Source organism: Carassius carassius, chromosome 16 (genome assembly GCF_963082965.1).
Source record: "Carassius carassius chromosome 16, fCarCar2.1, whole genome shotgun sequence".
NCBI classification, from domain to species: domain Eukaryota; kingdom Metazoa; phylum Chordata; class Actinopteri; order Cypriniformes; family Cyprinidae; genus Carassius; species Carassius carassius.
In genome coordinates this window covers 11,016,329-11,030,401 of record NC_081770.1, presented here as the reverse complement: position 1 = coordinate 11,030,401, position 14,073 = coordinate 11,016,329, and the positions used below count along the sequence as shown (strand labels likewise).

General features: G+C 36.6%; 1 protein-coding gene across 4 annotated transcripts in view; it reads left to right on the top strand.

Moving 5' to 3' along the window:
* LOC132160252 (uncharacterized) overlaps window positions 1-14,073 on the top strand; it is an 849,275-nt gene that overhangs the window by 473,341 nt on the left and 361,861 nt on the right. For 2 of the 4 annotated variants that reach the window (XM_059569989.1, XM_059569988.1), the window contains 2 exons: window positions 9,074-9,391; window positions 10,760-11,098. In XM_059569989.1, coding sequence (XP_059425972.1) covers window positions 9,074-9,391; window positions 10,760-11,098 — 657 coding nt within the window. Of the gene's footprint in view, window positions 1-9,073; window positions 9,392-10,759; window positions 11,099-11,421; window positions 11,580-14,073 lie in introns of those variants that run through there. The other 2 variants (XM_059569991.1, XM_059569990.1) reach the window with 2 other exon arrangements.

Here is a 14,073-nt window from a genome sequence, read left to right as displayed (position 1 = left end):
CATTTGAGTAAAACCAGTGTCAATTTAAAGGTATTCACGGAAAACCGTCAAAACAGCCTCTACATTGCGAGTAAATCACTCGCATATGTGAATAAATTTTATTTATTCATTAATTATTAATTAATAAATTATGTCTACCCATTTTTCGTGCTTTTTTGAAGCTATGATTGTGTTTACAGTGTGCAATACAACATGTGTTCATGTTTCGCGTGTAAAAAAAAAAAAAACAGTATTTTTCACACAATTATCTTATCTGTATACCGCTGTTTTGAAAAACTACTGCGTGTGTAGCCACATGTTTCTGTCCCGTACAGTCAGTGGCATAAAAGCAAAACACGGAGCTGAACGCCAGTTCAACACACAGTGATGGCACACGAGCGGTGAGCCTTGGGTCTTCACTAAACTTTGTCAGTTGTATTTTTTTTTAATGATTTGGACATTCAAGCGATTAGATGGTCGGATGTGTATTATTATATCGAGCAACCATGTTCGCGCAGCTGCATTGTGACACGAACACTCATATAAACAGTAGCTGTGAAGATCGCGCGCACAGAGGAACACAGAAACTAGTTGTCAGCGCTGTCCTGTGATTTATTACTAAAGTAGCTTAGAATCTCAAAACTTATTATAGCATATTTTTCAACTTTTGAAGGAACTAGGCTATTTACAACCCACAGCTTCACAATAATATAGAGACAGTGTGACTAATTCACACACGCAATCACTACTGGTACTGTGCTAATTTATCTTTATCTGATCTTTATTTATCTCTTACACCGAGCAATCTATAAGAAATGTTACGAACATAGATAAAATAACTTCTGATAGTGAGCTATGATGTCAATAGGAAAAAATATCCCACCTTTCCTAATCGATCTCAACCGTCTGGCTGAGTCCAGTCTATAAAGACATTCAAGACAGTTGACAGAAAGCTGCTGCATGTCGTCATGAGAGCGTATCATTTTCATGTGTTATTAAGCCTTGCCACTTGCCAATTTAACCATTCAAAAAACTTTAAAGCATTCAAACACAAGACACGGAAAAGCTGAACTGAGCAGCTGGTTACTCGCGCTGTGCTCGGTGCGCATGCAGAGAGAGAGCCACGTCTCACAGACAGTAACACTGAACTGAGCTCTCGTTTGCGGAATTGCTAATGCAACCTTTTCACACTACAGACTGAACACAATCATTGCTTGGTAATTGGCCAACAAAGTATTGACTGTTGTCTGAAGTTTTGTTTGATAGTAATCCATTACATATCTTTCTATCAAAGTTATCTGATCATCAAGATGAATTTGTTCTGACAGTTTAACTCTGAGTTCTTGTCATATTTTATTACCATTTTCTAAATTATAGCAAATAAACTGATAATGTGAGAAATGTTGAAGGTGTCTGAATAAATTTTGGTTTTACTGTATGTTTAATTTTTAGTGCTATTTTACATTTAATTATTCGGTTTCTGTACCTGGACACTTACAAACTTGAAAAAACGTAAACACTGTGTAAATAGCACAAACGAATAAACAGAAAGAACATACAAATTAAACCCTTTCAAACAGGGCCCACTGGTACAACCTGCAACGGGGCCCTGCTAACCCCAGCTACGGCCCTGCTTACAGTACAAACCTTGTCAGTGAACTATGAGGGCAAAAAAAACAAAACCAAAACAAAATTATCGTTCATTAATCGTAATCGAGGTAAATGTTCAATTAATCAAGGTTTTGGTTTTAGGCCATAATCGTCCAGCCCTACTTATAATCACAAGAGCGTTTTTACTGATGAGATGCACATGAAAATCACATTAGATTTTTTTGCACAGCCCTAACATCTAGTTAAAAAAGCTAAACAGCGTTGCCCTTTGTGTAAGGAGTTACAGAAACTGTTAAACGCACCAATTTAAATAATAAAATACACTTACCGGTTATGGTCCATAAACAACGCCTTCTCCAGACAAAGAGGGAACTGCTCCATCTTTCAAGAATAATCTTTGTGCGAATCCGGCATTAAACTGATTGAGATTGAAGAAGTTGTCCTCAGCAAAATGTGCTGCACGTAGTTTTACATGTGGATTATAATTTTAGGGAACTGTGTTAAACATAAATTGTAACCATTACAGCGTCCCTGGGAAGGCCAAACAAAGATGATTGGACTCGGAGATGAAAATAACAGCGTTTAAACGACATGGCAAACACAAACGCAGCTCTTCCTTCTCCGTGAGAGCGCAACAAGACCACGCCCTCTTTTTGTGAATTCATGTGGACGGAGGTTTAGTCAAAAAACTGTTTTAGTGACGCCATTACTGCAGGAACTAGAGGGCTGTAATCCAACGGATCGTTTTTTGTAGGCGAATTCAGTTAGATAAAATATCTCGCTTGGCATTGAACTTTGAGATTTAGAATTTTACAGATATTATTTATACTCTAACAAGAACATTACACACTAACTAAAGTTTAAAACATGGAATCACGAAGAACGGGACTTTTAAGGTTATCATACCATTAAAATATACTGGCCCGCCTTGTGACATCCTGTGACATATTTCATATAAATTTAAATGCTGAATATGAGTCCACACATATTATGATCAAACCTTAACTTTCAGTAAAGATTCAAGACAGACTATGGACTTATGGTGCTATAAAAAACACATAATAAGATACATTTCAAAAGGATGACTTATCCACAAGGGCCATTAATACTTGCACCCTGATGACTGCCATGTGCACCTATATATTAGATTTAATATTTATATCTTATTGTAATGAATGAGGCTTTTTAATAATTCCATTAATTAGATGTACATTTCAGACTTATTTGCTTTTAATTAAAACCTTTATAGGCTAATTGAGTGAAATCATTCAACTTGAGTTTATAGTCTTGATACTATGACAATAAAATGTTAATAGACCTCTGTAGGTCAGAATAGTTGACCTTTTAGGTGAATCTGTTTTGCTGAATTCTGCTTTGTCTGTTATTCAATTACAGGGAACTACTCTGCGACTTTTTGAAATGCCATAGCGACCCAAATTTTTATGGGGTCGCAAATGTATCACTGATTATTTTTGTACCTACTTATGTGTTATGCTATGATTTAATATGAGCATTTATTAAAACAGAAATGTGTATTTTAAGAATACATTTTATAAAGTGCTCCGAGCATTCAACACGTCAAGTTGGCTTCAGCCCCGTGCTGCGAGAAAACTGAACTGGGATGCGTTTCCCGAAAGCATCGTTAGCCAACTATGGTCGCAAGTTCCGTCGTTACCAACGTAGTTCAACGATTCGGTGTTTCCCGAAACCATAGTTCAAACGAACATTCGCAAACTGCGTCGCAAACTTGTGTCGTTGGAACGACAGCTCTCCACCTGTGGTTAGAGGCATTGTTCGTCTTTAGTTTGCTGTGTCGACGTCATTGATTGCGCCGCACCTGGGCTATGTTCTATTCCAGGGGTCTCCAACCTTTTTGTGAGTGAGGGCTCCCTGAAGGGATAAAACAGTCTTGAGGGCTACTTGTTTGATATAGGCACACACACACACACACACACGCGCGCGCACACACACACACACACACACACACAGTTTCAAGTTTTGAAAAATACAACAACAAACAGTAATATTGTTAAATATTATGACTATTGAATATATAATTACCGTATATACCCGAATATAAGACAAGTTTTTTTGTCCTAAAAATAGGCGTTTTTGTCCTAAAAAATGGGGGGTCGTCTTATATTTGCGATATAGACAAAATCACGGGGGGAAAGGGAGAAAGAATAACGGCATAAATATTAAATAGTGACTGAATGATATACTTTACATACTTGTATGTAAAACAGGGCTGGACTGGGACAAAAAATCGGCCCGGGCATTTTTGCCCAGACCGGCCCACTATATGATCATAAACACCACCCATCTTTGCACGCCCTTAATTATATGCATACCAACTCCTATTCATTAAAACCACTAATGCCATGTAATGAGTGAGTATAGGAACGAGTGAGAGTTAACAGATGAAATAAGTCAAAATTTTATATTTATTAATACAGTTGAACTATACTCCACAGCGGTGAATCCTAAAACAAGCTATAAGCGGCTCTGGCATAGCAATACCAGTGTTTCTTACAGGATTTTTATTAAAACTATGGTGGTGTGTCCTCGGTCCTTGTAGGGGGGTTCGGGGGGGGGAAGGCCCCCCCCCCCCCCCCCCGTGAGAAAATTTTGTGCATTTTAATGTTAAATTCATTAATCTGGTGCACTTTGAGAGTTCAAAATTAAAAGCTCCAACCCATATTCAGTGTGCAAATTAAACAAAGAAAAATTCAACCCTCTTTTAGTTACAGTGTCTATTTACAGTGTCATATTTTGTAAAACAAATGCTCAAAAAAATAAAGGAAACTTTCTTAATTAGTTGTACCAATTTCTATACTTGAAAGAGATAAGCACATGATCTTTTATTTTGACGCAAACTGCATCAAGCTTTTATTTTGGCGGAAAACACGGTTTACAAACTCCTCTTATTACATTTCTAGTGAATTGCGGTAATCGTCAACTATGCAGATGTGGAAATAATCTACACTCATGACATGGCCTAAGTGTTTTGAAAGTAGTTATGCTTACCGCAGGCTCTACACTTTCTCATCTCTCTCCGTCCTCACTATCATCATCTGCCACAGGAGCTGATGAAAGTCAGAAAACATATATTTTGACACAGTTTACAGTGTCTGCTTTAAGGGCCTGGTTCTATTTTTTCACGCTATTTATGTGCACATTCCTTGCGTTTCTTCATCTTTTTTACAGATACACACTGACACTGCTGCCGCTCGCTCACTCGTTTAAAGTTGTGATTGGGCCAGCCCAGTGTCAATCAAGAAAAGAGCCAATGGGCCGCTGATCTACGTGTTTCATTGGGCTGGTCTGTCAGAAAAAAAAACTAACACTGACTTTGACCAATGCATTACACCGGCACAAACCCAGCGCCGCCAATTAAGCAAAACAAAACAAAACAAATGGGCCGCCGATGTACAAATTTTATGGGCCGTTTAAAAAAAAAAAAAAAAAAAGTATGAGTATGAGATATCGGCCCAAAAAGCACGTCGGCCCACCGGGCAAATGCCCGGTATGCCCAATGGCCAGTCCAGCCATGATGTAAAATTAGAAAAGCAACATAATATCTGTGTTTAACTAAATTAAAACGCTGCTCCTCTGCGGCGCGATACGCAGAGAGAACAAGAGTGGTGCGCGCACGAGACTCAGAGCGAGAGAGAGAGAGAGAGAGAGAGAGAGACAGACAGACAGACAGACAGACAGACAGACAGACAGACAGACAGACAGAGAGGTGCGCGCGCGCGAGACGAAGAGCGAGCGAGAGAGAGAGAGACGTGCAGATTATAAATATTTTACATTATTGAATTATTTTATTGTGTTTTAATGGTATATGAAATGTCACCAATAGTTATTTTCTCATTTTATAACATTCTCATAAAAAAATGAAAGATTACAATTCAGGCTATTTATAGAAGGTGCTCGGTGGGCGACTCAGAGACTCCACGCGGGCTACCAGGTGCCCGCGGGCACCACGTTGGAGACCACTGTTCTATTCAGAGTTATCGACCCTATGCCCGAATTCCTTTAGACGATTTCACCATCCACTTTTAATGATTTAAAAGACTTAAAGTTGTGGTTAAAGTTTATTACCTAATTCGCCTTCTTTATTTTTATTACAAATGCAGTTTGAAACTATATAGCAACGCGGCCCTCGCAATTATTCTCCCTTAGAAGTGCCCTCTGAAAGCATCAATCATGCCGATTGGAACACAGCCGCATCGTTTCGTTTGTGCGAAGAAACGGTGAGTTTGTCGAGTGAGTTACCTTTGTAAAAACATTCCAACATATTTGTCATATAACAATATTGGTAAAACAGTGTGTTAGAGGTTTTCACTTATATAAAATGTTAACACTCAGATCAAAGTAATTTTATAGTAAATGAATGTACCAAAATAAAGTAACAAAAATGTATAAATATGTGAGAGATTGTGTTGTTTTTACAGAATTATAAAATAGAATACTCTCTACAAATGTGTTTGTGTATGTAAACGTATATATATATATATATATATATAGAGAGAGAGAGAGAGAGAGAGAGAGAGACAGACAGACAGATCACACACAGTATAGACACTGTTTGCAAAATTATTTTTTTGTGCGTGTTTTTAAGTGTTCATTTAATGCATATCAGCAAATAAACCAAATATTTAACAGATGTTATGTCAGATTAAATAAATGGTTTAAACTGCAATGGTGGCTGGATGCTGCACAGGTGACAGGAGGTATGGGTGAAGAAGATATCCTCTGTCTCCCAGCAGCCAGCTATCACCAAAGCCATACCATCCTCTTCAGCCACCTGCAAACTGCAGAAGTGGCCCACACAAAAGAGTCATGTGTGCTTCCATCACCCATCCATCAGGCCATCACCCACCACCTCCAGAAATTTCCAACAGCATAATAATGGAGTGTAGTTAACAACTGAATTGAAAGCAGTGTTTCTTCTTATTGCCATCTGAAGATATGAAGCCTGATGTTAGAGGACCAGGCAGGAGGGGGCCTGATGTTGGAGGCCTGAACTTTGAAGGCAAAGGCCTGGTTGATACACATGTATACCTCCAAGGATCCTTCCATTGCAACAGGCCCCAGGATGGCCAAAACTTTCTCTTCCTCTGAGGGAGAGGAGGAACTGTATTGATACCCCATCAGTCTTGTTTGCTTCCCTCTTACATGCCGTAGCCCTCCGTTTTGTCACAATTGCGAAGTCCCTCCATTATTCCTGACTTCTGGGCTTTGTTCATATCCATAGCCAGCATAATTTTTTTTTTGAGTGATTTCTGCACAGATTTTATTTTTGTCAGCATTTGTAATGCTGTTTTGCAGCTTTGAAAATAGCTGGACTTAATTATTTTCCCCCTCCTCCAAAAGAACTGCAATTTCATGCTTTGAAAATTGGGGTTTTCGGCTAATTTTCATTAACACATGGCAGAATGGCAAGGAGACTTAAATAGGAAAAATTTAGCACAAAAACCATCAGGTGTCCACAACAGTACACCACAGTTAAAAAGGTAGCCTATATCAGTATTATATTACTATTTAGTATTAGCTAAATAGCCTAAGAAATAGTATGTATATGAAATTGTGAAATTATTGACATTGAGATCAGAAAAGAGCACATTTTTAACTCCGTGTGTGTATATAATGTATTGCAGAACAAATGAATGATTCGTTATTACTCGACTCCTACGTAACATCATTTCAAAAGCGTAATTCGAGTCGAAGAAAAGATAAAATAAAACCAAATTACTGAAGGTGGCGGTATGTGCTCATGTCTCCCGTCTGCCATTAGATCGAAGAAGAAGAAGAAGAACGACGGCTCAAACCAGCGTAGTTTGAACGATGGATCTGCGACACAGGTACTATGGTTTCGGGAAACAGTAGTGACTAGCTAGTTGATTTCTTTAAAGATGCATCGTACTATGGTAGTTAAACCAGCGAGTTGCATCGTTGTACGTGAAACGCACCCCTGAGCAGCTGGTGACTCGCGTGTGCACGAGAGAGAGCCGTGTCTCGCGGACAGGGACAGCAACACTGAACCGAGCTCTCGTTCAGGACGTTCGCGCGCTCCTGCACCTGAACGAACAAATACAAATCTCCGTTTTAAATAAACAGAAAAAAAGAGCGAAAAGCGAAAGAGCTCAATTCAGCACCGCGGTGTTCTGGTGTTCAGAGCGAGCAAGCAGAGACGCGTCTCAAAGTCTTCTTGCTTTTGTACCGACAACAAATACATACAAAATATGTCAAAATACCAGTCTTGGAAAGTGTGTTCGAAAAAGTATGTGGTTTTGTCTTAAGTGAAAGTAAAGAGTTGGAAAGAAATCGGATGTGTATCATTATAATGGATGCACTGTCTCTTAAAGTGACCGCGCCTAATTTACTAAATCTGCTGTCAGTGACTTTAATGTATGAAAATGAAAGTAAATCACTCACTGCTCTTGATTGAATTACTTTGTAGTTTTAACAAGAATTTATCCAAAGTCAATCCAAAAATCAGATAGAATTGTTTTACTAGTGGGTGCAGGCCACTAGTTCATTTATGTAAGTGAGTATGGCAAAATGGTGATCTGTGAAATATTATACCCAAAAATTCTTCATACTGTAGGCTACCAGTGAATTTGATTTAAAAAAAAAAAATATTAATTAGGGACCTGACCATGTTTTGCTTAAGTGTTTCTTTCTTTAATTGCTAATGCAACCTTTTCACACCACAGACTGAGCAAAATTAAGCATTGCTTGCTTGGTAACTGTTCAACAAAGTATTGATAGTTGTGTAAATATTGTCATACTGACAGTTGTCTGAAGTTTTGGTTGATTCCATTACATCTCTATTTATCAAAGTTATCCGAAATGATCAAGATGAATTTGTTCTGAGTTCTTGTCATATTTTATTACCAATTTCTAAACTACAGCAAATAAACTGTGATAATGTGAGAAATGTTGAAGGTGTCTGAATACATTTTGGTTTGACTGTTTTATTTTACAGTGAAGACTATGCAGTGCTATTTTAAATTAACAAAAACAAACTTAAAAAAAGTAAACATTATGTAAATAGCACAAATAAATAAATAGAATGAACATACAGTACAAATTAAACAATTTTAAACAGGGCCCACTGTACAACCTGCACCAGGGCCCCGCTAACCCCAGCTACAAGACGGAGCAATGCACTGCATATCAGGAAAGGAAAATCCTGCATACATGACAATAATCACTCAAATACACAAACACACAAGTTACTTGCATGTGTAAATGTAAAAATAAGAAGGAAGTAATAAGATCATGATGGATATGAGTTATGAGTGTTTATCTTACACTTTTATGCTTATATTCTATAGCGAATGCAAGCGTTGTCAATCCAAGTATGCTCCCAATTTAAAACAGTCCCTAATTAGACTGTACTATTGAATGTTTAAGTATTTATATTTATATATTGAGTTTAGTCTCTGAGAAACTGTTTCTGTTTGTTCTTCAGGTGTGTTTGATGCTGATGCAGATGAAGTGAAGACAGTGATGGAGGGAGATTCTGTCACTCTGAACCCTGATCTCACTCAAATACAGGGAGTTATTCAGATACAGTGGAGGTTTGGAGAGAAAGGTTCCACCATCGCTCAGATTGAGGGAAGTAAAATCTCTTATGAAGATGTTAAGTTATTCAAAGGCAGACTTCAGCTGAACCAGACTGGATCACTCACCATCACAAACGTCAGAATCAATCACTCTGGACCTTATGAAGCAGAAATCAGCCACAAAACTGGAACCTCAAATCAGAAATTCAGTCTAACTGTCTATGGTGAAGATATAATAATTTTTAATAAGATGTTATGAATTTCTTGTTGTTTTAATAAACTTGACTAAATTCATATTTAAAGTGCAGCCAGCAAATAAGAAGTATTATAGAGTTTTAGTTTCATGATATCACAGTCATGCTGTTGTTCTGAATATCATCACAGCTGTGATTGGACCCCAGGTGATCACATGACTGATACTTAGAACAAACAGTATGCGGTTGCGTGTGATACTGCTTGAATGCTAGAGTTTTAAAAAATAAATTCACACTGAGTGATATTTTACACACGATTTTCATTTACCAGTTGAAGCAGGAATGAGGTAAATGATATAAGTGCAGCAGTACAAAGTTTTTATTAAACAAAGAGACAAAAAACACTCATGGTGGAAGAAAAGAACAAACAGGGTAATGCAATGAGAGCAGACCAAGAACTGACAGAAACACAGAGTTTTAATACTCAACCAATCCAATAACTGAAATGAGACACAGGTCACACAACTCTATTAATCAGAGCAAAACTGTATAAAACACTGAACACAGACTGAGGAAACTGATCTGGAAACAGTGGAAACCAACCCAAAATCAAACACAAACACAGAAGAAAAGTTAATACATATGGCCCGATGTTTTTAGTTTGATTCCACTAGTATTAATATTGAAATAATTCAAAGCAGGATCAATTATTTTATAGAATTACAAATAGTAATTCTGTGTGTTGAACACAGATAAGTGCAGTGATTCATAGTGAAATGTTCCTGTGCTGTTACATGAAATAAGACGACTCATTAAAATAACTTGTTCATCTCTAACAGAATACTTTTATTAATCTACATATGCCTTGTTTTGGCAAACCTTCGTCTACAGTGAAGACAGACAGCAGCTTTGTTTAACTCAAGTAATCACTGAATGTTAATGCTTCTTTCTGAAGTCTGTTTTCATCAAAATGGACAAAATAAGGTGTGACAATATAAGTCCATCAGTTTGTTTGCATCATTGAGTGTGTGAGCGCGTCAGAGTGTTTCTGCTTCCTGCCATCAATCTTATTATTGGTCTGTGCTGTTCATTAACTTTATTAAGCACCTGTGCATTTGCTCCTCTTTAACCTGTATAGGGAGAAAACTGAATCTATATATATATATATACACACGTGTGTGTGTGTGTGTATGTTTTAAATAATTAATCAATTGAAAAAAGTAATGCATTTAAAGAAAATTAAATACAGTATTAAATTAGATTTATACCGTAAACAACTTTATATACGGCTCATAAATGCCTTGTGTAGTAACCATATGTAACTGACTGTAAAACTTCATATAGTGCCAGTAACAGTGTTTTAAGTTTAATCTCTGTCTATGAATCTGTTTCTTGTAGAGTCTCCATCTGTTATTGCTGGGGCTGAAGCTGAATTGAAGAGTGTGTCGATGACGGAGGGAGATCCTGTCACTCTTCATGTTCCTCAAATACAAGGAGATGAGCTGATAGTGTGGAGGTTTGGAGAAGAAGGAAAACTCATAGCTAAAGCTGATATAGAGGCCAAGAGCTCACCATTATATGATGAAACTGATGAGAGATTCAGAGACAGACTGAAGCTGGATCAGACTGGATCTCTGATCATCACAAACACCAGAACCACAGACTCTGGAGATTATAAAGTGAAGATCAGCAGCAACAATCAGACTTTATACAAGAGATTCACTGTTACTGTCAGTGGTGAGTAACTCAAGACTGGTTGTAATGATTATTTATCAGCTGTCTGTGAATAATTTTATTGGCTAAAACTGTTTCTCTCTTACATTACTGACACCTGAATATATCTGTAATAAATATGATTATTGTCAGGCTTATAATGACATTGTTAACATTTAATTAGTTTTATATTCAGCATTGTTTGAATGTTTATATGTAATTATCACAATCATTAACATTGAGATCTACTTACCAAATTTACACTCTGCTAGTGCTGATGTTTGTAGTGTTAGTTATAGATCAGACACACATTCACACTAATGTCTGTCTCTGTTTATCAGTTCCAGATCCAGGTTATTCTGCAGGTGCTGTAGCAGGGATTGTTGTTGTTGTTCTGCTGCTGCTGGCTGCAGCTGCTGCTGCTGGTGTGATTTACTATCGCCACAAAATCTTAGAGCTACAAAAACAAGCATGTAAGTATTACAGTTGATACAGCAAGAGAAAAAACATTTGAGTATATAGTTCAGTTTTTCAGTCAGCATTGCTATTTAACCACAAGTTCTGCATGTAATTGAAACAATAATTAATGAAATGTGAGATTTTCTAATATTGATCTTAATTACATTAATATGCTAATTACTGAGTCACTGTCTCTTTAAAATGGAAAATTTAAGATGTTTTTGATTATGTCTGTTTGTGTTTGTTCATGTAGTTTTGTTCTTCTTATATTGAAGGTTGAGATATTTAGTAGAGACTGGCCTAAATGTATAGTCCTGCTGTCCTTTGGTCTTTCATTTTATCAGGGCTGCATGAGTCTTTCATAGCATCTCACAGATGTGTTTGTGTTTGTATCATTGTGTGTGGCTTCATTCACCTTCTTCATTTAAACATCACAGACTATTATTAATAGAGAAACACTCAACTGAAAACCAAGGAAATGATATGGAGAGAGTGTTTGTACGTCTGATGTTAATTACACTCATGTTTATATTTCAGCAAATATATCTCAACATGTCTGGTCAGTTAGTGTGTTTTTATTATTCATATAAAGGGATAGTTTATTCTAAAATATAACTTCTGTTATCATTTACCCACCTTCGTGTCATTGCAAACATGTATGACTTTATTTCTTCTGTCAAATACAGAATAACATTCAGATAAACACTATGGATCTCTTTTCTATACAACAACAGAAAAATGTTATAGACCATGTCAGTCAAACAATTTAAAGTATTAGTAAGTACCATTTGTCATAAAAGTATCACGTTCTCATTCACGACTCATTTACCATATTCAAAGTCTTCTCAGGTCATGTGATGCTTTGTGAGTAACAGACAATCAGTCAAATAATGTAATGTGAATGTCATACAGTCATATTTGTCAGAGACAAATAAAAACAAGTTGAACGCGTACCGAGCTGCGGAAGAGACACTGCTTCTCAAGCACTTTCAATGAGCGTGATTCGAGACGGAGTGAACACGGACTAAAGTGTTTCATTCAGTTTCATTAGTCTTTTTACAGTCCTTAATACTATAAAGATTGCTACTGTAAAATGACTTTATTGTATTACTCGGGAACACAGCTAGCCATTTGTTGTCACAAACTCTCAGGCTATCTATGAACAATGAAAATAAAACACGTAAAAACATTTAAATTAGGAACACACAGAACAAAGATACTATTTTTTTCAGTGGATATACAGGGTATAACATCTCTGAATGCAAATGGGAACATCCTTTAATGAAAATTTAGAATGTGATACAGTAAAATAATATTTTAAAAATTATATCAGCAAGGAGTGATTTTTATCAAGGAAGTACATTTTTGTAATGAAGTAAACCAATGAGTATTAAGCTGTGATATTTTCATGTTGTTTCCAGTCTTACATTTAGTCACTGTTGCCTTGTCATCGATAAAGTTTTTTTTGACATATGTCAGCAGAGCTAATCGAATGGCACTCAAACATTTTTCTAACTGGCATGCATCTCATAGAGTTCTGCTCAGATTTCAGATCTCAAATGAGCCTATGACAGCTTACTGCCCTAAATACACTTAGCTACTTAAGACAGTTAGTAAACTGTTACAATGAGTCCTTCTCAGAAAGTGCTGAAATCTTTTTCCTCTTTTTTATTTTTTCCCCAAATATTTTTATTTGCAATGCTCACCATACAGAAAAGTTTTAATGAGACTAACGTTGTTTAAAACACACCTATCAAAATATTAAAATGCAAATTATGCCAAATGCACAGCACTTTGTTTATAGAGTTATACCTCTGTGATTGTTTCTTTCTTATAGGCGAGATTATTAATAGTGTTGTCTGCTGAATAATACAGAATAATTATAATAATCTTCCACTGTGTTGCGAAATAAGCTCCAGGCATCATGAAAATGATTAAAGATTAAAGGAAAAATCTTCATGCATTGTTTCTGTTATTGTTGTTTGAATACAGTAAATAAGATGAATGTGGTTACGTTTGTTTAATCTCTGTCAATAATCTGTTTCTGTTTGTTCTGTTCAATTAAACCTGAGCAAGTCAATGTTGAAGAGGGAGATTATGTTTCCCTGTCCTCTGGTGTTACTGAAATACAAGAAGGAGATCAGATGCTGTGGACGTTTCAAGATGAATCTATTGCTAAAATGAGTAAAAAAGACAAGAAGAAGACCTATTGCTATCATAATAAGAGATTCAGAAGCAGATTGCAGCTGGATCCTCAGACTGGATCTCTGATCATCAGAAACTTCAGAAAAACAGACTCTGGACTCTATCAACTACAGATCAAAAGCAAAAGAGGGCAATCATACAGAAAATATCAAGTCACTGTCTGTGGTGAGTAGTTTTAAATGTCTGTCAATGTAATCATTTATATTGTTTAGATTTAGTTCATTTTGCTTTTAAATTATAGAAGTTTTACTCATTTTAAAATAACAAAGACATTGACAGAGAACAGAGAATATCGTCTAGATCTGTTCCTGTGTGTTGAACTCATCTGGTTTCAG